Below are 25,717 nucleotides of genomic sequence, written 5' to 3'. Positions count from 1 at the left end.
TCTCTATTCTTTTCCTAATATTTTCTAATATTTTGATTTTTTTTGACTGCTATTGAGCATTGAAGCTGATCTATTAATGAAAACAGCATTATTATATTATTATGCTGAAAATAGCATTATTTTGTTTGTGATGTTAGGGTACATTTTTACGTGTATTAGTTTACATTTATCTACAATGAATTCCATCTGATACTTTACCTGCTCACTGTTTCTTGCTAGTCGTCTTAATTTCTTCTCAGACAAGCCACACCTTTAGAACCCAAATAATTCAGTTTGATCAGTAAACTTTGGCAGCTTACTGCTCCTTCCCTTTTCTAGGTTATTGCTGAGCATGTTGAACAGCGCAGATCCTTGTAGAACTCCACTGGTTACCTTCCTCAGATACAAGAACTTGTATTTACTACTGCCCTCTGCTTCATATTATTTACCATTTGTTTCACTTTATTTATTCTATACAAAAGCCTTCTCTCTTATGCTGTGGCTACTTAGTTTCCTCAAAATCCTTTGGGGACAGACCTTGTCAATGGCTTTTTGGAAATCTAAGTAGAATATGTCAACCAGATACTCCTTATTCATATGATTATTAAGTCACCTTTGGAACTCTAGAAAAGGTTTGTAATGCATGTTATACATTCATAGAAAACTTTTTGATTCTTCTTCAGAAAGCTGTATTTACCTTATGGACATCAGTTACATGTTTCATTATGGTTTCTACTATTTTCTCTAGTATAGACGTTAAACACACTGATATATAGTTCTTAAATCCCATATTAAAAATTTGGCATTATATTTACTACAATCCCATCCACAGATACTAAGGTGGTTTTAAGCGCTAAGCAGCTAAGGTATTTCATCCTTGAGATCCTTTAGAGCTCTTGGGTGATTCAGCACTTTCACTGATGTCTTGGGAGGCGCAGACTATGACTTAGAATAGGAGCTTTTCCATTCTATTTGCTTATTAATCATGAAATCAGAGCCTTTCAGTGTTGCAGAAGAGAAGTCTTCAAAAGTTTAATGCTGGCTTTTGATTGTTTACATATGCCCATAATCACATCCAGTTTGCCTCCTTTTACTTCTTCATTGCACGTCATAGGCTGAGACTGCAATCTGACTGCTATTGTTTAAGTCCATACCATCAATTTTAAGCTTGTTTACAAAACTTGATAATCTGTTGACACTTTGAAATGGACTGAAAGGCTCTTGTTTCTTTCCTTACTGTAAGGAGTTCTATGTAGGATTCTTTTGTTTGGATGTTGGCTTTTGTTTGTAGTTTTGACTAACCTTGTTACCTAAAATATCTAAACATAATTTAATGTTTGGATATGTTTCATTTACAAAAGTAGAGCAACCAAGCAATATGTCTAAATTTTTTTTTTTTTTTAATATGACACCTCTTTCTCTGGATACTTCTTTACAGGAAAGATTGATGAAGAGGCTGTTAAGAAATATGCTTACCTTAACATTGTGGGGATGGTTGGATCCATAGACAATGACTTCTGTGGCACAGATATGACCATAGGTACTGACTCAGCTTTGCACAGAATAATTGAAGTTGTGGATGCCATCATGACCACTGCACAAAGGTAAATTGTGCATATTATCGAAAACTATAACAAATATACAGTTGTCCGTGCTTCAATTCTTTAAGTTTCCTATTGCCTTACAATAGTGGAGAATATAAGTTAATTTTGAATAGAAGTTAGGTAGCTGGTATTTGTAATATTTCTAGAGTGGGAATAAAAGCTCTTTTTGGCTGCATGTTTCAAGTGTCTCAGTTGTTTTTTTTTTTCTTAGTAACTGTTTTTCCATTGTTCCTGTCACGGGAGCACCTCAAGCATCTGACTGTAGAGGCTGCCTCAGCTTTAGGGGCAGACTTTGGTTTTTTAGTGTTTTTAGTCTTTCTCAGACATACTCTTTTAGAGAAAATCCAGACAAGTCACACCTTGGATAGTACAAAGTAACATGTTTGTATATAAGCTTTTCCTAGGTAAAATTTAAGCATATATTTTTTTTAAACAGCTATATTATTACAGTTCTTAACTATGAGTCTGCATCATTTACATTTCTAGTAAATGTTCACCTCTTCCCTCCTAACTGCCCTTACATGTTTTAGAAGAAAGTAGTAGTGAAAATGAATTATGTGTTGGAAGATATGTAATTTTAAATACATTGTTTAATGCAGCCTTCTGTTTTGCTAATGAAGTCTGTGTTTGGTAAGCACGGCAAACACAGGCTGTTTCCTGGTATTGATTTGGATTGAACTGGATTTTTGGGTTGCAGTATTACAGTTAATTTGTTTTCTTATTGTTACAGCCATCAGAGGACATTTGTTCTGGAGGTTATGGGGAGACACTGTGGGTATGTATTGTCTTCAGCAGTTTATATCTTGTACAAATATAATTATGAGAGATGAAGAAATCTGAACCATGAATGTCTAATTATTTGTTATGTTTATTAGGTATCTAGCTCTTGTTAGTGCCTTAGCCTGTGGTGCAGATTGGGTGTTTATTCCTGAATACCCACCAGAAGAAGGCTGGGAAGATTCAATGTGTGTTAAGCTTTCAGAGGTAACCTATTACTATGGGATTTCATGATGTCCTTGCAGGTATTTGTTTGAAAACAGTGATTTAAAAATGTGATCAGGACTTTCAGCAGATCTTTGCTTCTAGTGTGACAGATAGTCCTATTTGATCTTAAACAGTTCTTCTGCAATTGTTTTGAAAAATTATATGACCTACTCTAGGAATTACATAAAACTATTCCTACATAAGCAGTTGTGCGTACCTTTCCTCATTAATTTGATTTAAGGCATTCCACTTCATCTATGAAAAGATAAAATGTGAGAACAGTGAAGTGATCAATTATAAGAAATATTTGTCAAATCCTAGCAGCTTAATGTATAGCAATTGATTATAAAATGGTGGTGTAAATTTCTTTCAGTTTTTTTATTATATAGATGTCATTTTATTATAGAATCGTGCACGGAAGAAAAGGCTGAATATTATTATTGTAGCTGAAGGAGCTATTGATTGCCACAACAAACCTATAACGTCAGAGAAGGTTAAGGATGTAAGTGTCAACGCCCTTGTGATGTACTTTCTGTTTGTTCTTAACGTGGGGCTTGTTACTGACAATAACATTTCTGTAACATAAATCTGTCCCTGTAAAGTAGCGTATCACACGCTTTGGTTGTATTTTATACTTGTGCTTTATTATCTGAATCCATAGTCCGCTTAAGGTGGCATTATTTCAGTGGCTGTTAATTAGAACTTTTTCTCCATGTAAAATGAGACAACAGTCTAAAACATGGGTGCCTTAATTGGTAGTCTGAAATGGGCTCAGATCAGTAATTGTAATGCTATTTTACGTTATATTTCTTGTAAGTTTTTAATAATGGTTTGTCTCACAGTGAAGTTATACTGTAATTTGGACAAAGTCTTGTCACTTTTTTCTAAATGATTGTTTTGCCTAGAATTTCATTGGTGTTGGAGATTAAGAAAAACTTCTGAGCTGAAATTGACCTGCTTTTCTTCAAAAGGATCCCTTAAGAAAAGAAGTTGAAAAATAGTCAGTCATTGGCAGGAAGGACCTATGACACTTTGACTTTACCTGGGGTTTATCTGTCTTGTGACTATGAAGTTTTATTTTCCTTAGCTGTCAGTTTGAGAGTAATCTTTGACTCTTAATTCAGAATTGCAGTTTTACAAGGTCAAATTTAGCCCCAAGTTGTGTTAATTACACATACGGCAGATAGCTATTATGCATTTATGGAAGGAGCATTACTTACTTGCTACAAATTTCAGCCAATTTCAAAAACTATAAATATCCGGGATAGAAGATTTTGTAAATAACTTAATTTTTTTCTGTTTTATAGAATCCATCACTTATTCCTAACCTTCACTGAAGGTGTATTAATAAAACATGTCTTTCTGTGACTTTAGATTTGTTACCTAAAGAGGAAATGGAAAGAAAGTCTGACTAAAATAGTTTTACCATTTTTACTGTGAGTTTTAAAATGCTTTGTCAATTAAGGTTAAAAGTAATTTTCACTAATTACTCAGAATCGTTTGGAATGTGTAATCTTGCAAAAAGATGAAATATAGAGTGAATAAAATACTGTAATTGAACTTCTTTCAAGTAGTCTAATTATAATGTTTAAACCTGTTTTTTATAAGGCTGAGTACTGTGCAAAATGAAGCCATTGTAACTGCAGTGAAAGCAATGCAATCTAAGCCACTCTTTTGCTGTTATTAAATAAAATGTTTGTTTAGATTAGGAACCTGGAATTTAGTTCTAGGTTAGGAATAAACTGAAGACTGGCTAAACTTCTGTAGTATTTTCACTACTGTTGACATACTAATGTGTAGTAGATGTAGAATTTTATTATTCCAAGAGCATATAAAGCAGAGCAATGCTAACACATGCATATATAAAATAATTATGATAATGAAACGACTTTATTTTGAAATTCTCTGCAGCTTGTGGTTCAGCGGCTCGGTTTTGACACCCGAGTAACTATTTTGGGTCATGTGCAAAGAGGTGGAACCCCTTCAGCTTTTGACAGAATTTTGGTGAGTGAACCTAAAATAATTACTCATGGCACCACATGGTACAACTATATTTGATTATTTATTTGGGGGTGGGGTAATTCTTCACCTAATTAACTTGACAAATCCAATTTTCGTCTCCTGTTAACTATCTGAAGAGCTCAAATTCAGAACAGTGAAGCACTTTGTGTAAAGGAATCTATATTAGAATTAAAAAGCAAAGCTGCAAGAAAAATCTTCCATACTTTAAGGGTATTAAACAGACTGTGACGTTTTCACCTACCAAGGAATAATTGGTTTCAGCTTGATTTACAGAGAAATTATGACCATTCCTGTGATTGGAGGCCTTTTACTTTTAAGTGCTTGCTTGAACACTCAAACATTTATCTCTTTTCAGGCAAGTCGTATGGGTGTGGAAGCTGTGCTTGCCCTTTTAGAAGCTACTCCAGCTACCCCTGCCTGTGTCGTGTCCCTGTCTGGAAACCAGGCTGTCCGCCTGCCTTTGATGGAGTGTGTGCAGATGGTGAGTTTCTGGCAAAAAGCCAATTTATAGTTATTCATTAACTACAACAGACCACTGTGTACAATAATTGTCTTTTGTCATTAAAACACTGATGGGAATGTGTGCAGCAATTTCCCACATTGGGAATAATGAACTTCGTGTGTGTTCTCTATGTGTTATTACTTATTAACAAACTGCCAACAAACAAGAAATAGATATATTTTAAATTTGTTTTAAAATGTCATCTCAGATCTTCTCATTTTATTACTACAACAAATTCTACAGATGCTTGCATCCATTTACACATCATATGCAACACTGGTTTCCGCACTAAAACTGTTCAGCTTAAACTGAAAAAAAAGAAAACGCAAAATAGATAGGTTGATTTCTCCCCCCACCTCCTTTTTCCCAGGAAGGCTTCATGTGTCTGCTTCTACTTTGTTCTTCTCCTGTCCAGTGAAAGTTTGCTATGATAAGAGGTAGCTTATAAATTAATGAAATGTCAATGTTTCTTTTTTCACTTTTGGAAGCTATTTCGGAATGATCTATTTACTGGAATATATTAAATAATCAACTTGTGTTTTTTAAACACATTGAGTAATGAACTTGTTTTTTCAAGACGCAAGAAGTCCAGAAAGCCATGGATGAGGGAAGATTTGTTGAGGCTGTGAGGCTTCGTGGAAGGTATGGCCCATAACTTCTATCAATCTATTTGCACTAGAAAAGATGAATTGCTTTGCTGTCCTACTGGCATTTGAAACTTTATTTTAACTAATTTAATATCTATATGCTTTTATGTATTTGAGAATAATAGAGGTGACAGAAGAGTTGCTTAAATATAATAGTTGAAATTCATATTCCCATAAAAACATGTGAAACGAGAACTAGTTCAGTACTGTGTCAGGCTAGTGACTGATACTGGGGTAACTAGTCACAAAGAAAAGAGCTGCTGTGTTGTGTGAGCTGACTGGCAGGAACCATATGTTTGTTATTCAAGATTTTCAGGTGAATCCCATGAGCTTCTTTGTAAGTAGGTGGTAGCTTTCCAACGGTAATGTTGGAGGGAGACATTCTGCACTCTATGTGACAACAGAGTCATTTGATAATAAAATGCTTTATCACCAGTCTATAAAACTCTATTGACAGCTATGGAGTTTTTTTATATTTTCTTACAATTGTCTTACAGGGCTGAGTATTTTACAGTGTTCTCTCATTTCCAGTTTTTATTGTGTTTTGCATTTGTAATAACTTTAGTCCAAATATTATATACCTGTTTTTAAAAGTTTAAGAAAAATTCAAGTGTTTCTTTAAAATAACTATGAGTTGAAAAATTTACTGTTTTATTTATCTGATTTATTATCTTACTTATTTAGGAGCTTTGAAAACAACCTTAACACCTACAAATTACTGTCACACAAAAAACCAGATGCTGAGCTTCCAAAGGTAAGGGGGTGTTTTGAGTGTGCAATGCATGTCTGCTTTTGGGGTATCTTAATAAATAGTGTTTTTCTTCTTTTCCTCTCATCCTGCCTTAGTACTCTCTTCTTGCTATGGGATATTTTATAAAATTAGTTAGATATTGTAATGGCAGAAAGATGTTTGCAACAATTTTATTCTACTAATAACTAATTTTAAAAAAAAGTGAAATACCATTCTAACTAGAAAATTTCTGGCTAGATGGTTTGTTTCTGCCTTGGGTATATGTCTGGTCCCAGTTCCTTTGGTGTCTGTTCCTAATAGGAAACGCTTTAAAAACTGACATAGCCTTAAAACGTGTGGTACTGTGAAGGATGCTGAGTGCTCCTGTTTAATATTATACTGTCAGCTTGTCTAAAAACTTGGCTGGTTCTTTTAAATTAAAGTTGTCGTCTGCTCTGCTTTGCATGGTACTGATGATACACCTAACTGCTGTGGTGCTAGAAACAGTTTCTACTCTTTTGGCTATTCTGGGTGTTTTTTGTGCAAAACTACTGCTTTGATAACATGAAGCTGGTTCAGTAACGCAGGGTATTTTTTGTTTCTTGCACCTAGCTGAACTAGAATATAAAACCTGAATAACTTAACCTGCAAACCAAATGAAAATGTGATAGTCTTATTAAAAACAACCATTCTTTTTTTTAAACTGTTTGTTTCTATGTGATATGCTGCAAATGGGGAAATATGTGTATGTACCTTCTTGTTAACTTTAAATTTTGGATGGTTTTAGGGGCTTTGAAATTTCCTTTCTTACATTCCAATATTTATCAACTGTGTATGATGGACAAATTAACCACAGTGTAGAAATTGAAGTGCTTATTAATATTATTTTTAATCTTGCAGACTAATTTTAATGTGGCAGTTTTAAATGTTGGTGCCCCTGCAGCTGGAATGAATGCTGCAGTGAGAGCTGCAGTGAGAGTTGGCATAACTGAAGGCCATAAAATGTTTGCTGTCATTGATGGATTTGAAGGCTTTGCTAGAGGGAAGGTCAGTATTACATGTGTGGATTACACAGTAGTATGTACCCTATTCCACACCACCACCTTTATTTATGTTCTTAGAAGGTGCTCTATCACAACTGTTGCGGGAACTGATTCTATAAGTTCTTTTATTTCATAAAGATATATAAAACCTAATTTTGTAACTGTGTTTCTCAACTATTCTAGTCTATAGATTCATTTATCTTAAATATTGCTAATCGCACACTGTAGAGCTACAAAATTAGTTCAGATGAATCCTACCTTCAAATTTTGGTAAATTTTTAGTATATGGTAGGTTTTCTACAGAACAACACAAGAATCACTGATTCTGTGTAATGACTTGTTGCATCTGTGTTCCTTTGCCATAAGAAACTTTGCAGTGGTGCTTGTTGAGAGAGGAAGTTTTTTTTTTTAAATTTTTATTTGAGCTCTTCAGAAATAGATTTTTTCTGTTTCCCTCTTTTAAATCCTTAGTATCAGTTGATATACTGAGGAGAAACTGGATACAAGACTAGTGATTTCTATGCCTCCCTGGAGCCATAGGTCCCAAAACTAACTTCAGGGACCTAGTTTTAGATTTTTGTGTTTCACATTCAGTAGGAGAGGATGTCAAAGTAGGTGGTATGAATTATGGGATTATGGTGTATGAAACAAGGAGGCAGGGTTCATCATGATCTGGAGGAAGAAAGAACGAATAGACAGAATGGAAAGGGATTGGTAAGAATTCAAGAGAAATTAACTTTGTCATTTGATGCTGCTTTTGTTCTTTGCCAAGTTAATTTCTGGTGCTGTCTATGCCCAACAACTTATTCCAAGAGCTTTACATTAAGTAGTACATGGTGTTTGCTGCACGTCAAGAGAAGTAGTTGGATAATTATGTGACGGAATCTCCTTTTTTACTTTTATTCAAAGATAAAGGAAATCAGCTGGGGAGATGTTGGAGGCTGGACTGGTCAAGGAGGATCAATTCTTGGTACAAAACGGTAACATCAATATTTTGCCAATTGATATGATGAATTCTAGTATTTTATGTAACCAGGGTATGATTCCATGCTCTTTTCCTTCCACAGAATGTTTAAAGGTTTTTGGTTTTGTTTTGTTTTGGTTTTTTTTTTGGTCATACTACAGCTTGGGTATCTTTATAGTACTGTACCAGGTCTGAAGCGAGAATGAGAATGGGAGTTGGGACTCAACTTAAAAATTTTCTGGGGTCCTTACACTTAAAAGCATTGCTAACCTGTAGTTTCTTTACAGTTGATGTGATTCGTTACTGGTTGTCAGGAAGAGTTATTTGTATGGATAAATATGTAAAACAAAAAATATTTCTCAGCTTACTGTTTCAGCTTAGTAGTTAGTTCTTATTGCTGCAAAGTCTGTAAATTGTTTTTATTTTTCTTTTTTGGTTTAATAATTTTTAGTACTCTTCCTGCAAAATATTTGGAGAAGATTGCTGACCAGATGCGCACTAACAACATTAACGCCCTTATGGTTATTGGTGGATTTGAGGTACACTGAAATGTCTAATTATGTCTAAAGTAGAGTAGAATTCCTAACAAAAAGAATAGAACATTTTAATTTTTACCCAGTCTTCATGTAAAGTGCATTTGGTTGTATCTATATTTGATGCACAACACAAATGGCGGTTAGGATCAGAAGTATTGCTGCTCACTGATTCTGTGGGAAGTTGGCATTCAAAACAGTGACTAGTAACTGGAAAACAGGATGTGCTAAATGGATAAATAAGGTGAGATAGGATGATGGTATTTTTTTTATTTTTTAAAAAAAGAAAACATTAATTACTTCAGTATAAACTGGAACTTGTACTACTGTAGAACGTACTTCCAGAATTTCTTGACCTTTAGTAGCAATTGCACTGTGGTCCCTTATTTAAACCACTCTTTCTCACATAGTGCATTTCAAAATCTGTTATTGATCTAGAGAAGTATATTCATTCATGTTCATTTTACCAAAATAATAAATTTTTGAGATCTTGATTCATGAAAGGATTTTGCCAGCTCTTCCCAGAGAAGAATGTGCTTAATGCCTCTTGATAAGGAATGAATCATCCATTTTTTCCGACCTGTTAGTTATGGCCCTAGTTCAGGAATATTAACATTTTAAATGAGGAGCAACAGTACCTAAAGTTTGCAGTATGTTTGTGTTGTACAAAGCACTTTGTTATGTCTAAATTATATATTCCCTTGAAAATTAATGTTCTATTTATTGTTTGTCTTCAAATGTATACATCTTTTAAATGCTTTTTTTTTTTGCATGTGTTAGATTTTAGTGACTTGCTGAAGTGTGCTGTGGTAGAAATGGCTCCCCCTGTGGCCCTTTCCATTTTGTCACTCCACAGTTGCCCTTATTTTATTCATCCTAATTTTTCATCCAATGCCTGTGCCCAACAGGCCTACCTCGGACTTCTGGAATTGTCAGCTGCCCGAGAGAAATATGACGAATTCTGTGTTCCAATGGTTATGGTTCCTGCAACTGTATCCAACAATGTACCGGGTTCAGATTTCAGCATTGGTGCAGATACTGCTCTGAACACTATAACTGATGTAAGTCACTTCTGGTGTGTGCACTTACTAACAAAGCAGTTCTGGTTAAAACTGACTAAATTGGCTGGAACGGGATATTTTTATAGACCAGAACTTTGGAAATGTGATCTGGAAAATGGTACAGTTACTTGATATAGCCACATTCATGATACGTATTTAAAAAAGGGAAGGTTTAGGATCCCAACTGCTTCCATTAGGTTTTCTCTGAGACTACAATGACATGTAAATTTGTAAACTGCAAAATAAGATGGCATATATCTATTGTATATGGAAGAAAGAAACCAAAGCTAAGACTTGATCATTTGATGCACTTTAGAGAAAAAAAAATCCCTGTTACACGTTTATATCAGTATACTCAACTGTAAAAAAATGCTGAGCGAATGCTGTTCTGTTAAGAAACAGATCCTTGTTTGTATATATAATATCTTAATTTCTCTAGTAGAGAATGTAAGATCCATATTTCTCTAATGATACAAATTCCATGTATTCTACTAATAAACAGATTTAACAAAAAAGTTGAGACATATTATGAAGTATTTTTTTAAAAAATCAAATCCAATAATACGATGTAAGTTAAAGATGGATTGATTATTACTAAATGCAGTTGGATAGAAAGAGCATTGTCAAACAACACACAAATGAAATTGTCAGGCATGCACATTTACAGTTCATCTGAATCACTTAAACATTAATCCATCATACCTCTACTGAGAAGAGCAATTCTGTTTCTATATGTTCCGACATAATTTTGTCTGTGAAACAATAACAGTAACATTACACTTATTTTTTTTGTTTGTTTGTTTTCAGCGTAATCTGTGGACACATGTACTGCAGATTCAGTTGAAGAGTGTCCATAGTTTAAAACACAGCAAAGACCTAATGAAGCATTTGTTTTCAGAATGGAATTTACATTGCACTTAGAAAGAAGAAACAGAATTATTTCATAAAGTGCTTATGAATTACAATAAATTGCCTTATTATGTTACAAGTTCCACTTTCTGATTTTTATCTCCAGCCATGTCAGAGCCAGAACGTAGAATTTTTTCACTGATTGTACACATTGAGCTACATTTTTAAAAGTGAAAAATAGCAATCATGGTGCTCAGTAGGAAAAGAATTTCATGGTGCTTTTGACAATGAAATGTCAGCTCAGCTCTTCTATCACTTAGATGTATTTGAAGATTTTAATCATGATATTAATTTCAGAAATTTGAAGGATTCCTCAAATGCTATGAACTTCAAGAGCACTAACGTAATTTTCACCTGTTTTGGTTTTGTTTTTTACCATGCCAACATAAATATTTTTATCTGCCACAAAATAAAACCTTCAGTTAGGAAATTTCAGTTTCCTTAACTATTGCCTTGAAAAAGACTGTAAGCTAACTAAAACTTAGCTTGAACATATTCTTTATAGACAACATAGGTTATAAATGTTGATCTTTCCAGTTCTGGTAAATAAAAATATCTCTGCAAAGTGATTTGGTCACAAATTAAGGTGAGTAAAATGATTGTGCATAACACCTACTTTTCTTCTTCTCTTTTTTCTTCTTAAGCTTTGTTTACCTAACTTGCTTCTTTTATAGGTTATTTCACATAGAGTGGGATGTATCATAGTCAGGCTCTCTCTTGTTGTTGTGTTTTGCTTTATACTTAGGTTTCTAGATATCATTCATCTTTGTTAGATAATAAAATGTCACTATCTCCATATTTTCAATGCAGTAGTTGAAAACTTTTCAAGCTGATTTTTTTTTACTAGCATTTTTCATCTTGTTTTTGCATTTTATTTTGCCTAGATTTTTCTCTGAAATAAGTATGAAATGTAATGACTTTGTGAGATTCAGATTCAATCCAATGGAAAATTATTTTTTTGGGGGGTGGGAGGGAGCAGATTTTTGTGTTGGGAAAACATTTCTGCTTGGTATCTTTTCAGTTTTCTGCTCTGATTGTTTCAACATGATTCACTAAAACTGATAATTAAAGATGTATCCTTCCATTCCTGTCTTCTGTGTTAAGGTCAGGTTCAATAGGGCTAGTGCCCCCTGTTAAGTGTGACTGATAGACTTGATACAAGTCGTACAATTGACTGCAGTAAGTTGGCAATGGACGTGAATGTCCATTATATCTAGTTTTTAGCTTTTTTTATTCTTGTTGCCACTGTTAGGTGAATAAATGCATCATAGTTTCCAGTGCTCTCAGATTCGTATCTCTTATGAAGACCAAAATGTCATCACACTTAGTTTTTCTGTAGTGCTGTTCTTCCTTCTATGTTCTTGACAACTCTTAGTAAGGTAAGTACATCTCTGCTGGGTAATGAGGATTTGGTAGTGTTTGGCATTACTGGACGCTTGTCAATGTTAGGTTATCTGAAACTTGTCAAGGCATGTAAATGTACCTTGAGACATTTCCAGATAAAATGTATTAAGATGCTTCATTTGAAATGAAAAACAAAAAAAAAAACCCAGGCAAACAGACACAACTTCTGAACAAGAGATTAGGCAAGAGTGTGTTTTTCCCTAAGTCATAGATAGCGGATGCTGCATTTCTCCATATTTGGAATTTAGATTCTATAACAGGTTCTATGGCCCATTTATGCTCCATTTTTCCATTTTTGTTTTAAAATAAGGCTTGTAATCAGTTGAATGGTAGAATTTGGTTTGTCTTTTGAAGAGTGTTTTAAATTTATCTTATGCTGTACTTTTCAGTTTTCAGAATATTAGTGAGAACAATTGTCAATGAATACCCCAGAATATAAAATACCTAGGGAAAGCTGGAGGCTTCTGTACCTGAAAAAGGTATGCTTAAGGCTTGTATATCCAGATATACAAAAGAAATTGTTTAGGATTGCAGGATAAGAACGTGAACTTACAGTTTTTCTTTAAAAAGAAGAATCAGTAAAATAACCACTGTAATAAAAATACCTATATTCTCAACTTCATGTTGCTAATCCAGTGAAGTGAATATAATTTCAGGTAGCAGACCTCTGGAATGTGACAACAAAGTAATGTTAGTTTTTTTCCTACATAACCATGAAGGATAAAAACTTATTTTTAAATGAAAGTTGCATTACTTAATATTGATCAAATGGGCATTAGCAATACATTTTGCAGGTGGAACTAAAAAGCAGAAAACTACTCTATAATTAAGCAGAATTAATAAAAAGGTAGAGTCTTTCAGCTACAGAGCATGGGAAGAGAATGGTAAGGATGAAAATTTAATTTGAAAACAAAGCTTACTGATGAGCTAGAGGAAACTGATGGAAGGAGAAATAAACCAGAAAAAGGTATGGAAGGAGATTTGTTTGATTTAAGAGATGTAGAAGTAAATAGGGAAATGAAAAGAAAGGGTATCAGCTAGATATGGAGAAAAATATAACCTGAAGAAGGAAGATGCTGAAACTCTCTAATGTGTTTCTTTCAGAGTCTGCCTTTTCCTTTCATCAAAAGGAAGGGGGTACAGGTTGATCAATTTTTTTTTTTTTTTGAGGAAGAGAATAGCTAACAGCCACAAGAAAACCCTTTTTCCACTAAGGAGCCAATAAAGCTATGGTCAGATTGCCTTAATGTAGTCTTCATGCAGTTTCCTTGAAAAACACAGATATCCTCGCAGTGCTGGTACTAGCATGTGTGGCTGAAAATTAGCCTGGCCAAGCTAGCTAACCAAATAAGTAAGCATCCAGTTCAGTCCTAGCAACAGCTGGATGCAGAGCTAGGGCAGTAAATCCATCCCTTTCAATGGCCATTTACATTTAGATCAACATAAATTCAACAAATCACAGTTAGCATGTATTTTTATAAAACATCCTTGTTTGTGGCAATACCCTTTTAAATAACACAAATATGATAAGAGAGTGTGGCATGATTAAACTGTTTATTGAGATAGTACAGTATCTCTATATGATCTTACTGCAGGGCTTCTTTAAAAAAAGGCTTGAAAAGCGATTATTAAAACTATCAATCGCTTTCACACAAGTGAAACACATCAATCACAATCAATACCCTTTATAATCATTAAGTGACCCTTTATTGAAAGCATATTCATGTTTTGCTCCAGTGATATGAAGATGTTGCATATGATCATCTAATGCTCATGCTTGGTGAAGGTATAGTCTTTGGATATGTTTGCTGAAATCACTTGCATCAAATAAAATGGTAATATTTGATGCAAGTAAAACATATCTTAACTGCATCTTAACATATCATAAATGCAGACTAACCAATTGTGTTAGTTATTGTTCTAAATCTCCCTTCAACTTGGTTTCCCATAAGTCTCAATCTAAAGCTTTTTAGAGAAACTCATGTTTTGCAGATCTCCAGGAAGCCATGTGGTTTTACCAATCCACTGTGACTCAGTGTATATCTTTATTTTTTCGGTAGAAACAAAATTACTGAGGCAATTACTGAAATCTTCTCAGTGAAGTCTCATCCACTCAAAAACAACAACAACAGAAAAATCCATTTATTGTCCCTCTGGCTATACTGCTTGTCAGAGCTAGAGTCTTTCAGATTGTATTTCAGACTTAAACTGGAAATGCATTGTAGCACTGAGTTTAACTGAAAGTTGCACTTACGAAATACATGAGTAGAGATAGACTTCAGAAAGTAGTGTGTCCTTCGTGCACCTACCCCCATATGTCCTGTCCTCTCACTGAACAGGATCTGCTTTATCTGCGGAAAAAGATCTAGAGAGCAGAACTCTCGGAGGTGAATTTTTTCCCCATCGCTTTCTCCTAACTTATTATTTAAATCTGTCACAGGTATTTGTGGAGATAGCTTGATAGCTATCTGATAATTTGATCTGCAATAGTTTGCTTCTCTGAACTGATCTGAGAAATTGAAGAGATGAGACTTCTGTGCACATCAGTCATTTCTGGGAGAAAGAGCTTAAGAAAAACATCATACGTAATTAGGCTTTCTTGTGGAGAGTTATTACATAGGCAGTTTGAAAAATTGCCACACATCATGAAAGATGCTGATTAGTTTAGATTAGGAAAAATTGGAATATTGTAACTAAAAAATATGTTCACTGACTTAAAACAGCTGCACAATCTTAACCTTCAAGTATTATATTGACATCTATTAGGTACACCTAATCTTTTCCACATGATGACTTATTTTGTAGTGTTTGGAATCTTCCCAGGGACCTACAGCTGCTTTTCAAAGAATCTTTGAACTATACTTGCAAACTTTAATTCATCCATGTGCACATGTTCCTGGATTTTTCTGGGCCTATGTCCAGTCTATGTGTGTGGAGGCAAATGTGTGATGTTGATAGACTCTTGGAAGGCATAGGCAAAACTTCTTTTCTTTTTCCTTGGTGGAATTAGGTGTGTGTCTTGACTTTGTAGGATAACATAGTTTTTAAACAAGCTGCTTTCTTTAAGTATTTCCTTCAAGTTGTAGGTGTTTTACTAGCTAACTTTCTAAACTGCTTAACATGTATCAAACTTGTTCTTTAAGTGGTTTCTTGTGGAATGATTTCTGGTCTACCTTTATACTGTCTTTCTGCCTAACTGCTGGAAACCTCTATGCTGTGTACACTTCACGTACCATCTGTATTAACATGCACTAATCCTCTGCATTTCTTCAAAGAGCATTGTGCCAATGCAACCCCAGTGCACTGTTGTGGTATGTACAGGATATGCCCTCTCCCCCCGTCTCCCCTCCCTGCAATAATCTCACCAATTGTATTTATGTGGGCCAGTGGACAGTCACGTTTACCCTCACATGCAAGGAGTCATTAGCAGAGCAATCCAAAGCCGAGGAATGTATCACTCATACTTGTACCACTGCTTCAGGCCTATGAAAGTTGTCTGCAGCTACACGAGGCACGTTCCCGCTTTGAGGAGTTTTGCGTACCTATCTGTGTGTTGCCTGCTACTATTAGCAACAATGTGCCAGGCACAGACTTTAGCATTGGTGCTGACACTGCCTTGAATGCTATTGTGGAGGTAAGACTGCACATCTTTTAAAAGTTAAGATGATGAAATGCATAAGATGAGGATACCTAAAGACCTTGAAATGTATAGTTTTCTAAAATAATTCATTTACTGTGTTATTTTATGTTTTATAGTTAAGAAGTTTTCCAAGATTGATTAAAGATTAACCTAATAAAAATTAATTATGTTGGATATTTAACTTCTGGGGACTCTGTTTTGTTATCCAAGACTGCTGCATTAGTGTTTAGGTCATTTGCATTTACTGAGAATAAAATATTTTGCTCGGTTTGATTTTGTTTTTAATCTTATCTAGCTCCTCAGTGTAACTTAGGTGAAAAAAGAAAGCACATGTTTTATAAATAAATGCACATTTATTGCATGGGCTAATGACTGAGCTCAGTGCAGCAGAGCGTTTTAAGTACGCGGTTAACAATAAACACATGAATAATCCCATGGACTGCATTAGGCTTAACATATATTAAGTGCGTATAAATACATGCATAGTATAAGCAGTTAAGTCTGTCACTGATGCTAACTAAACACTGTGAGGCTGTGAATTAGTTTTCCATTTCAGTCAGAACAATCAGTTTTCTGGTTTTAGGCTGCCATAGCTTTTTCCATGGGTACAACTGCTAAATGAAATCTTTAAGTCCTTTACTATCCTATTGAGTCTGCTGTAGCTGCAGGAAAGGGAACTCAGTTGAGGTATAATGCAAACAAATGAGTAAACCTCCGAACAACTCTGGGTTTTATCAAATCCCTCATTATCAATCCATATAAGTAATTATGTAGTCATTGGCCAAGAAAGTCAGAATAGAGATACGGGGGTCTGAGAAATGCAGGTTTGTTTTCCTGCTCTGATACAGTGTTATTTATATAGAATGAAGAAGCTCCAGTAGATAATTGAAAGAGCTGTATCAGAATATATTATGGCTTGGTCTTCGGGAGATGCAATACAGCATCCCTGAGGCGAAGATGACCTAAAACGTAGTGTGGCTAAATTGTAGCAACACGTTCATAGGCAGGACACAGGTACGTCTACCACTCCATTACCTGCTTTCACCTTACGTACTTCTATAAATGTCAGGCTAAGTCTGCTGATTATGACTGATAACTGCTTCTAACAGTGATGTGCCTGTAAAAGTGAAAACATAAAAACACAATGGGGGAAAAAAAATCACAGAATCATGGAATGGTTAGGGTTGGAAAGGACCTTAAAGATCATCGAGTTTCAACCCCCTGCCATGGGCAGGGACACTTCTATATTGGTGCTTCCTATTATTTCACTGGTTTTTTTATTAATTTTAATTGCAATTTGTACAGCTTTCAGTAATGCTTTCAGTAAAAAAATAAAATAAAAATGGTTGTATCTATTGAATTTCATTATGGTTAGAATGGTTTTGTTTACGTTATAAATAAGCACTTATGAAGTTTTGAATATCAGATTTTTCATGAAGCTGGCTCAGTTCATATGAAATCTCCACAGCATGGAATTCCAAAGAATACTCAAAAAGAGTCACCACGCCTCCATGTTTAAAACTTCCGAAACCTGCATCAGGCATTTGAGCTTTGGCCTTTCTAGCCCATGGTGTAGTATATCAATTAGTGATTCTTTAAAATCCATCTGTGCCATTTTTGTATTTCAGTATTTCTGTTACAGTCATTCTGAGAGACCAAGAATAGTAGAAAGTTTCTACTACATCTCTTGTATAGTCAAAAATAGAAATCCTTCTAAATAAATCTAAAATGAGTATTCTCAAAAGTAAGTAATGATTTACATCCTTGCTTAGAACATAGAGCTTCTCAAAAAGCAGGAAATTTTATTCTACTACCAGCAGCTGGACAGCTTTTTTAGAAAGCTTGACATTTACAGATCTTTTAAGTCTCTCAAAATGAAGGAAATCTTCTCATGTGTATTTATTTCTTCAGTTTCTAAACCCAAGATTTTTATATGATAACCTAAACACATAATACCCATCCAGTTCCAAGCAGCTTTTTAAAAATGAGTTAAAATTGGTTCAGGGTTGCATCTGCCACTATTAAAAGTAATGGGGATTTTTATGAATTTGTTACTGTTTACCATATGATTGATGCCAGTATTGTGCAAAAATTCTTAAGAAAACACATCTGGAAGAGGAAAGTAAAGTCCTTGAGGGCATTGTAAAATCCAAGACAGGTAAAAGAAAGTGTCATTTTGAAAAACTGCTGAAGTTTCAACAGAAGCTTCTGTGATGTAGTTTGTTACAGGGAGAATTCCTGCTTAGGGTAACAGAATGTCAATCCATATTCTGAATAAATTCATGTGAATTCTGCACTTGTGTGTGTATATGTGTATGTATGCATACACATAATATGCATATATGCAAATATATAAATAACATATGTATAGTTTAAATTACATGTATCTTTTGGTAGCTGGCCTAAATATATTGGTTTTAAGCCTTCACTGCATTAAACCTTATGATGTTAGAAGTTGTAGTCTTATTATTTTGTTTTCTTACATATCAATTCATTATTTGTTCTGTAGTCTGTTAGGTATATTTTTAAAGACCATATTACTCACAATCTTAATTTCAGCTTGAAGTATTACGTTGAGTTAGCTGAATGAAGGTTCTAGTTGTAAATATCTGTGGAACAGAACTATTTCAAATATTACAGCATCTGTAGTTACTAATTCAGAAAAACAGTAAGGCATAGTGATTTTCTGATGTTATCATAACTCAAGTTTCAAGATTATGAACTTCGCAGATACTTTTATTTCTCATTTTCACTAAACAGAACTGGTGTGGGGACAGTACATCAGTTTTGCAAAATTATTCTTGTCACCAAGTCTGGTATGACCTATTTATTTCTTTTTAAGTCAAAGAAGGAAATAGGAATTTTTCTTTCTGTTGTTTGCTTTCTGAAAGGAAGATACATTATGTGATGACTTTGCAATAGCTTTGAATGGTAGAAAAACTCATTCTAGGGAGTAAGAGTTTGTCAAATAGCTTTTTGAGTATTATTTAAACCTGGAGATGCATAGAAACCTAGTTCCTAGGTCTTATGCTGGTCACAGTAAGATGCAAGTGGGGATTGCTTTCTTTTATAGTTATGTATGTATCTATTAATGAAAAAACAAAAACATTTTTTAAAAAAGCTCCAGTAGTGCTTGAAAGAATTATATTGATGTGGATATCATAATTGGAAAGTAAACAATATGGCAATACATGCTCAGGACTTAAGTTTGGTTAGGAATGCAGTGAATTTTAAAATAAATACGAAGAAGAAATAAATTTTTCAGTAATGAATAGAGTTAAAGCAAAGGAGAGAAACTACTCATACCAGAGCTGATTAAAAACCTCCTTTATATTTGTTTGTATCTCAGTTAGATTACTATAACGACTTTTAATTCCGTGCACTTTAATTCTTGTTTTAGTATTTGGAGGAAGCAAATAAACAAGAGTTGATAGTAGCAAACCAGTTTATTTTGACTGTGGCATTCAATGCATAATTTACAAGAATTACTGTATTTGGTCATTATTATAATTAAGTGGGTTATGCTATGTTTGAATTTGTAAGGATTTTTTTAATAAATTTTTTAAACTCTTTTACCAATAAGTGGCATAAAATTGTACGACATACAAAATGTAGAAATTCAGACTTTTTAAAAATTTAAACTTACAATATCTTGTCTTTGATTAGACGTGTGATCGCATCAAACAGTCAGCCTTTTTTTTGTATTCATCATTGAGACAATGGGTGGTTATTGTGGTTATCTGGCTAACATGGGGGCCCTTGCTGCAGGAGCTGATGCTGCTTATATCTTTGAAGAACAGTTTGATATTCGAGAGCTCCAGGTATGTTTTCCTCACTTTTAAGTAGATCCTAAAATTGTTGTACATATATAGCATAATATGTATACTTGAAGTAGGTGGTTCAGGACTGGGAGTAAGGGCAGGATATGATCTTTTGTGGCAACTTCTGTATTTTTAGGTATTATCCAACATTATCCAACTTGGTGCTATGCCAGTATAGCATACAAAAAACCACAACTTTGTGTTGCTATTAAAATCAGTTATTTGTGATGTGGAGGAAGAAGCTAGTTTTAACCCCAGATGAATAGCTATACACAGTATATTATCCTGGATCGCCAAAAACTTGCTCATTATTTGAATTTGCACATATTTGATGTGGGATACTTTACAGAAGTTCTCAGGATATGTGGGCTCACTAAAGTTTTAGAGTTCTGTATGGCTTGTTAAAAATACTTTTGTTGTTTCTAGGCTAATGTGGAACACTTGACTGAAAAAATGAAAACCAGTATCCAGCGCGGTCTAGTGCTGAGGTAAGCAAAAGTAGTTTTAATAGATGGCATCAGTGATGCTGAGCACTTACAGCCAAGTAGGCTGTTTGGCCACTTGCAAAGACACTAAGTCTATATTCCTTGATTATTCTTTTAGCATGAGATTTTTACTAAAGCTGTAGCTCTAGAAGGATGTCTGGGAGTTGTCTGGATGCTCCAGTCCAAAACTTCCTTCTTTCTGTGTAAATACATTTGCTCTATAATATTTTATCCTATTTTCAGCCGATTTTCTCATCAGCTTTGTCTTTTATTGTGCTGTTTCTTACTAAAGATAGTGTGAAAACTAGCATACATGTGTATGCATATAGTATGGCCTTTACTATCAAAATCCTTCTTAGATTTTAGGAGATAAATAACACAGAATAAAATATCTTTCAAAAATCAGAACATTTAAAATACATTGATTAGAATGTTTTAAAATTATACCTTCTTAGGCAGCATGAATCAGGCTGTAGCTTCTGTTTTGAGCATTTATTTTAGTATGCCAAGCAGCAAAAGGCTGAAAAATCAATACCACAGCAAATTGCATGAGGATCATTATATTTGTTCAGTTTCTACTAGTTATATGACTAGGGTGAAAAAATATCCTATGTTTACAATATTGGTAAGGAACGGCCTAAGGTACTACTCATTATCCATGCTTTGTTAAAGGGCAAAAGATGACACTGGATGTCACAGACTTTTTGTTTTAATGCAGTTTTTCCTCTGCATAATGAAGTTGTCAGAACTAAAATGATATTTTTCACTACCTTATTCAACGAAGGATTGCAAGTGACCTGCCAGTGATGTCAGTATATTAAAAGTAACGCAGACTTCAAAAGCATGAGAATGTTGCATGAAAGTGAACTTAGGTGATTAGTGGAAAATATCCAAGCCATGATTACTGGTATCAAGAAAATGAGAAAACATTTATCTTTCAGTAGCTGTAAAGACATACACTACATGATAGTAAATTTGCTAACTGTATCTGGCCTTAACTGTTACAGAAATGAGAACTGCAATGAGAACTACACAACTGACTTCATTTATCAGCTGTATTCTGAAGAAGGAAAAGGAGTGTTTGACTGTCGAAAAAATGTATTGGGCCACATGCAGCAGGTAAAAATGACCTTAATATTAAAGGCACGCTTAATGTATGAACAAAGAGCATACGCTATTCAAGCATTTCAAGCAAGTCTGGCTTGGGATAAAAGAAAAGTGTGTGGATTTTTATTTGTAGGTAACTCAGAAGGTTTTTTTTTTTTGTTAGAATTATTGCAATTCCTTCTTAAAAATCTAGGAAAAAACATCCATTAGATTCTTAATGATTTTCATTTTTATTCCTTTCCTGTCTATAATTATAAATAATTGAACTTTTAAAAATTGATAATACAGCTAGCTTATTATTATTGTAATACATCCTTTGAACATATTTATCTACCTTTCTGTAATGTATCTGGCTTCTGAACCCTGGAAGAGATCAGATTTCATTAAGAAAATATGTGCAGATGGATTGTTCTTGTAGAAAAGACAGTAATGGCCTACTCCTTGTGGTCATTGTACACTGCATCTCTTTATTTCACTATACTACTTGTTAGTGGGCAAATAGCAAGTTTCTAATTTGGCTACACTAACCACCAAGACTGGGGTGGAGTAAAAAACAGATGTAGAGTCACACTTCTCAAGCACTAGTAGTGAAACAACTGCCTTTCCCTTTGAATCATTTCAAGTTGTATGTATATTCCCCTTACTCGTATATTTTTAGATTATTCAACACTGAAGTTGGCACTTTCTGCATGAAATTTAGCAAAGTTTATTTTGAAGGTCAAGACCAGCATTAGTCAATCTGTATGAAAGTACTTGGAACTACTTCACCTATTATTGCAGTCCTATCTGCTGCATTGAAAATGGACAGAAAAGTCAGACTTTATAATATAGACAGAGGGTTTAAAAAAAACCAAAAAAACCCCACTTTTGTTCCCAGAACAATATAGAGGCTGCCGTAATACTGAATGAAAGGAGCCAAAGAAAAAATACAATTGCTAGTCTAGGAAGTCCCAATGCAATTGTTTCATCCTAGTATTACATACACGGCATTTTGGCCTTCCTTGTTCTAGCTGTAACAAAGCGCTGTGCTTCCTAGACTTCCTAGATTACAGAGAACGAGCTCTTGCCTTAGGCTCCCTCTGACATCCCTCCCTCAACAGTTTCGTGGTTTATATTATGCTGTTGCCAGGCTGCCCCGTGGCAGTGTGATAGCTGGGTAGTGCTTAATGATCAGCACTGAAAGGAAGTGGAAGGGAAAACAGTGCCCTCCATTTATTGAAGTGAAAAGTATTATTGATTCAGTGGGAATTGTACAAGTGCTTAACACAGGTTTTCAGTGTTTTACCTCGATTTGTGTGTTGGGGTTTTTGGTTTGATTGTTTTTCTAAGTGGGGGAGATGGAAATAAGAGGTAGATTAGACCATTAACAGAGATGACTGATAAAATAAAAAGACAAATACTGGTTTGATAACTAAACTAACCCACAGTTAAATTTGCACACAGGGTGGTGCACCTTCACCATTTGATAGAAACTTCGGGACAAAAATTTCTGCAAAAGCTATGCAGTGGATCTCCAAAAAACTGAAAGAAACCTACCGAAAAGGTGCAGAAATATTTGGTGCTATCTTGTTTTGCTGTCTTTGGTTGGCTATCCATATAGAAGACTGCTACAGAAACATATGAATGTATATTAGTTTGTTAGTCAACATACTTCTTTCCCTCTTGATTGTATTATTCAGCAGTGCCTTGCTGTGCTTCCTACTATGAGATTTTCCCTCAAAAGAGGTCTGTAATTCAGATAACTGTTTTCTTATCTTTCTTTAAAAAATGCTAGTGTGATTGCAGTTTTTTATGCATGAAGGAATTGATGGTTACATAGTTACATCTGTTCTTCCTTTTTGTTTCATGGTGGCTACATGGGAGACAGAAGAAGGTAATATGTTGTCTTCTTTGGGAATTTTTGTAAAGCACTATTTACTAAAATCTAATTTGAAGCTGGATGTTAAAATTCAGTCTTATTGTTGCTTAATTACATTGTATTTTCATTGCTAATCACCAAAGCTAAATTAAAAAAGTGAAGATCTCCTAACCCCATTAAAGTACTAATTGATGTTTTATCATTCCATTAAATGTTCAGTAACTGGAATTAAGCTACTCTAAGATCCCTGTTCAATTTAATTACAGAAAAAGGGTATTTGCTCTTACAAGTGTAAGAAACATCCTGAATTATTTCGTTCTTTTTAGGAAAGGTATTTGCCAATACCGATGACTCAGTGTGTTTGCTGGGAATGCGTAGACGTAACCTTGTCTTCCAACCTGTGGCTGAGCTTAAGAATGAAACAGACTTTGTGTATGTATACGCTGCTTACCTTTTAAACATCTCAACACAGGCTTCCTTTCACCACATCAAATGAATAACTACTTCACTGTGCTGACACACAGTGTTTGCCAACCGTTTTATTTCACTTTTGTCCTACGTTCAGCCAGTATTCACTTTGATTGTTCACTTGTCTTTTCTAACAACTCCCTTCATGCTTTCTCTTCATCCTCCTTATACTTGGAAGTCTCTCATTATGAATTCGGGGCCTCCACTGTCCTTTTAAATAACTTTCTCATAATTGTCTTTGCTCTGATGCCTAGACTGACTTTACTTTTGGTACAGTTTAGTGGGGCAGTATTTTTGTGCCCAGTTTGGTATTATGCTTACCTATAAGCACCATCTTCCAGTAAAATCTATTAATTCCTTCAGTATTTTGTCCTTATTTCTCCCGATTTGGGTTCCGTGTTTACATCCTACCATAAATATCAATATCAGATCCTATTTATAAGGAAGGCCATTACTGTTAGTATTGTCAGATGTGTTTGTCTTAGCCACTAAGTAAATCACCTTTTTTTTTCCCCATATCACACCTCTTACACAGGCACAGGATTCCCAAGGAGCAATGGTGGCTGAAGCTGCGACCACTGATGAAAATCCTGGCCAAGTACAAGACTAGTTACGATGTTTCAGATTCAGGCCAGCTGGAGCATGTTGCTATGCACAGCCCAAAGGAAGCAGAAACCGGAGCCATCTAAAAACATCACTTTTAGATTATTGTAATAGATGCACATTGTGAGTAACAATGCTTTAGAATTGTTACAGCTTTGTTTTGTAACATTTAAATTATTGTACCAGCACTTTACGTGAAACAAGGCATTCAGCTGTCACACAGATTTTGTCCTGTATTTGTGTTATGTTTGAAGCAAACCCTAGCATCTAATGGATAAGCACTATTTACTACCCTTTAACAGTAAGTGCAACACTGTTCTATGTACTCTGTAAGTTACTCATCTACTGCACTTTGTTTCAGAGTACTTACACCTAAACAAGTAAGTTTAGATGGCTAGCTTTGTGTTGAGTTACAGGATGTGCTTAATGTATCTGAAGTGAAATAAAATACTGTTGCAAAGATCCTGAGTGACTTGTCTGAAATGGTATTCACCTGCTTTGAAATAAGTGGGGGAATAATACTTCATGAAGGATTCTCTCTACATTGCAGTGAAGGAAGAAAGCAACTGCCCTTTTCCTTCCCTAACTATGCAGGAAGTAGTCACAGCAGGGCAAGCTGGTTTTTGTTGCTTCTTCAGGATTAGGCTAGAACTCAGAATATTTTCTTGTTGTAGAAGAATTAAAACTATTTTTGGGGGGACTCGGGGGGGAAGCTTTAACAACTTGAGATGCAGAAGGGTGTAATTTAGTCTTTGCTTCATGTTTCCTTTCTCTGAACTTCTTCAAGACTATTAAAAAAAAACAAAACCCAAAACAAAACCATAGTGAGGAAAAAGGGTAAAACTGATTTTTTGAAATTAGTCTGACAAACACAGACAAAAATGTTTCCACAGGGCAGCGTAGCTGTTAACTAGACCTTGACAAAAAGTTAAATACTAGACCGTGTGTCCTACCAAAAGTGGTGACAAACACAGACAAAAATGTTTCCACAGGGCAGCGTAGCTGTTAACTAGACCTTGACAAAAAGTTATACTAGACCGTGTGTCCTATCAAAAGTGGCAAGATATGTTGAACTGACTCATTAGTGATTTGCCTACTGCACTGCAATTCACTATGAACTTGGCTTGAGGTGAGGTAGAACGTACTGTCGCAAAGCTCCTCGAGCTGTAGGTGGCTTCTGCAAAGGAAGCTGCAATTATCACACCAAAGAATGAAATCTATCAGTATGAGACATAGTTCTTTATACATCCAACAGCAGACATGATTTCAAACAAATACCATTTAAAACTAGAGTTTTACATATACAAAAATATTTAATTTATATAGTACTCATATGTGATTGGAGTGAGTCTT

The 25,717-nt window shown here is 34.7% G+C and overlaps 1 protein-coding gene across 1 annotated transcript in view; it reads left to right on the top strand.

The window, feature by feature from the left end:
* Positions 1-24,828, top strand: part of PFKP (phosphofructokinase, platelet) — a 35,260-nt gene extending 10,432 nt beyond the window's left edge. The window contains 19 exon segments of the mRNA XM_010087612.1: positions 1,418-1,583; positions 2,314-2,358; positions 2,459-2,567; positions 2,974-3,069; positions 4,479-4,571; positions 4,945-5,070; positions 5,669-5,733; positions 6,423-6,492; positions 7,369-7,515; positions 8,421-8,491; positions 8,927-9,014; positions 15,864-16,016; positions 19,689-19,716; positions 19,719-19,843; positions 20,270-20,331; positions 21,336-21,447; positions 22,879-22,978; positions 23,620-23,725; positions 24,297-24,828. Of these exon segments, the coding sequence (XP_010085914.1) occupies positions 1,418-1,583; positions 2,314-2,358; positions 2,459-2,567; positions 2,974-3,069; positions 4,479-4,571; positions 4,945-5,070; positions 5,669-5,733; positions 6,423-6,492; positions 7,369-7,515; positions 8,421-8,491; positions 8,927-9,014; positions 15,864-16,016; positions 19,689-19,716; positions 19,719-19,843; positions 20,270-20,331; positions 21,336-21,447; positions 22,879-22,978; positions 23,620-23,725; positions 24,297-24,450 (1,916 nt within the window). The 3' untranslated portion in view covers positions 24,451-24,828.
* Positions 24,829-25,717: the final 889 nt, after the last annotated feature.

Source organism: Pterocles gutturalis, unplaced genomic scaffold (assembly GCF_000699245.1).
Source record: "Pterocles gutturalis isolate BGI_N339 unplaced genomic scaffold, ASM69924v1 scaffold20676, whole genome shotgun sequence".
NCBI lineage: Eukaryota > Metazoa > Chordata > Aves > Pterocliformes > Pteroclidae > Pterocles > Pterocles gutturalis.
This window is presented reverse-complemented; position numbering and strand designations above follow the sequence as displayed.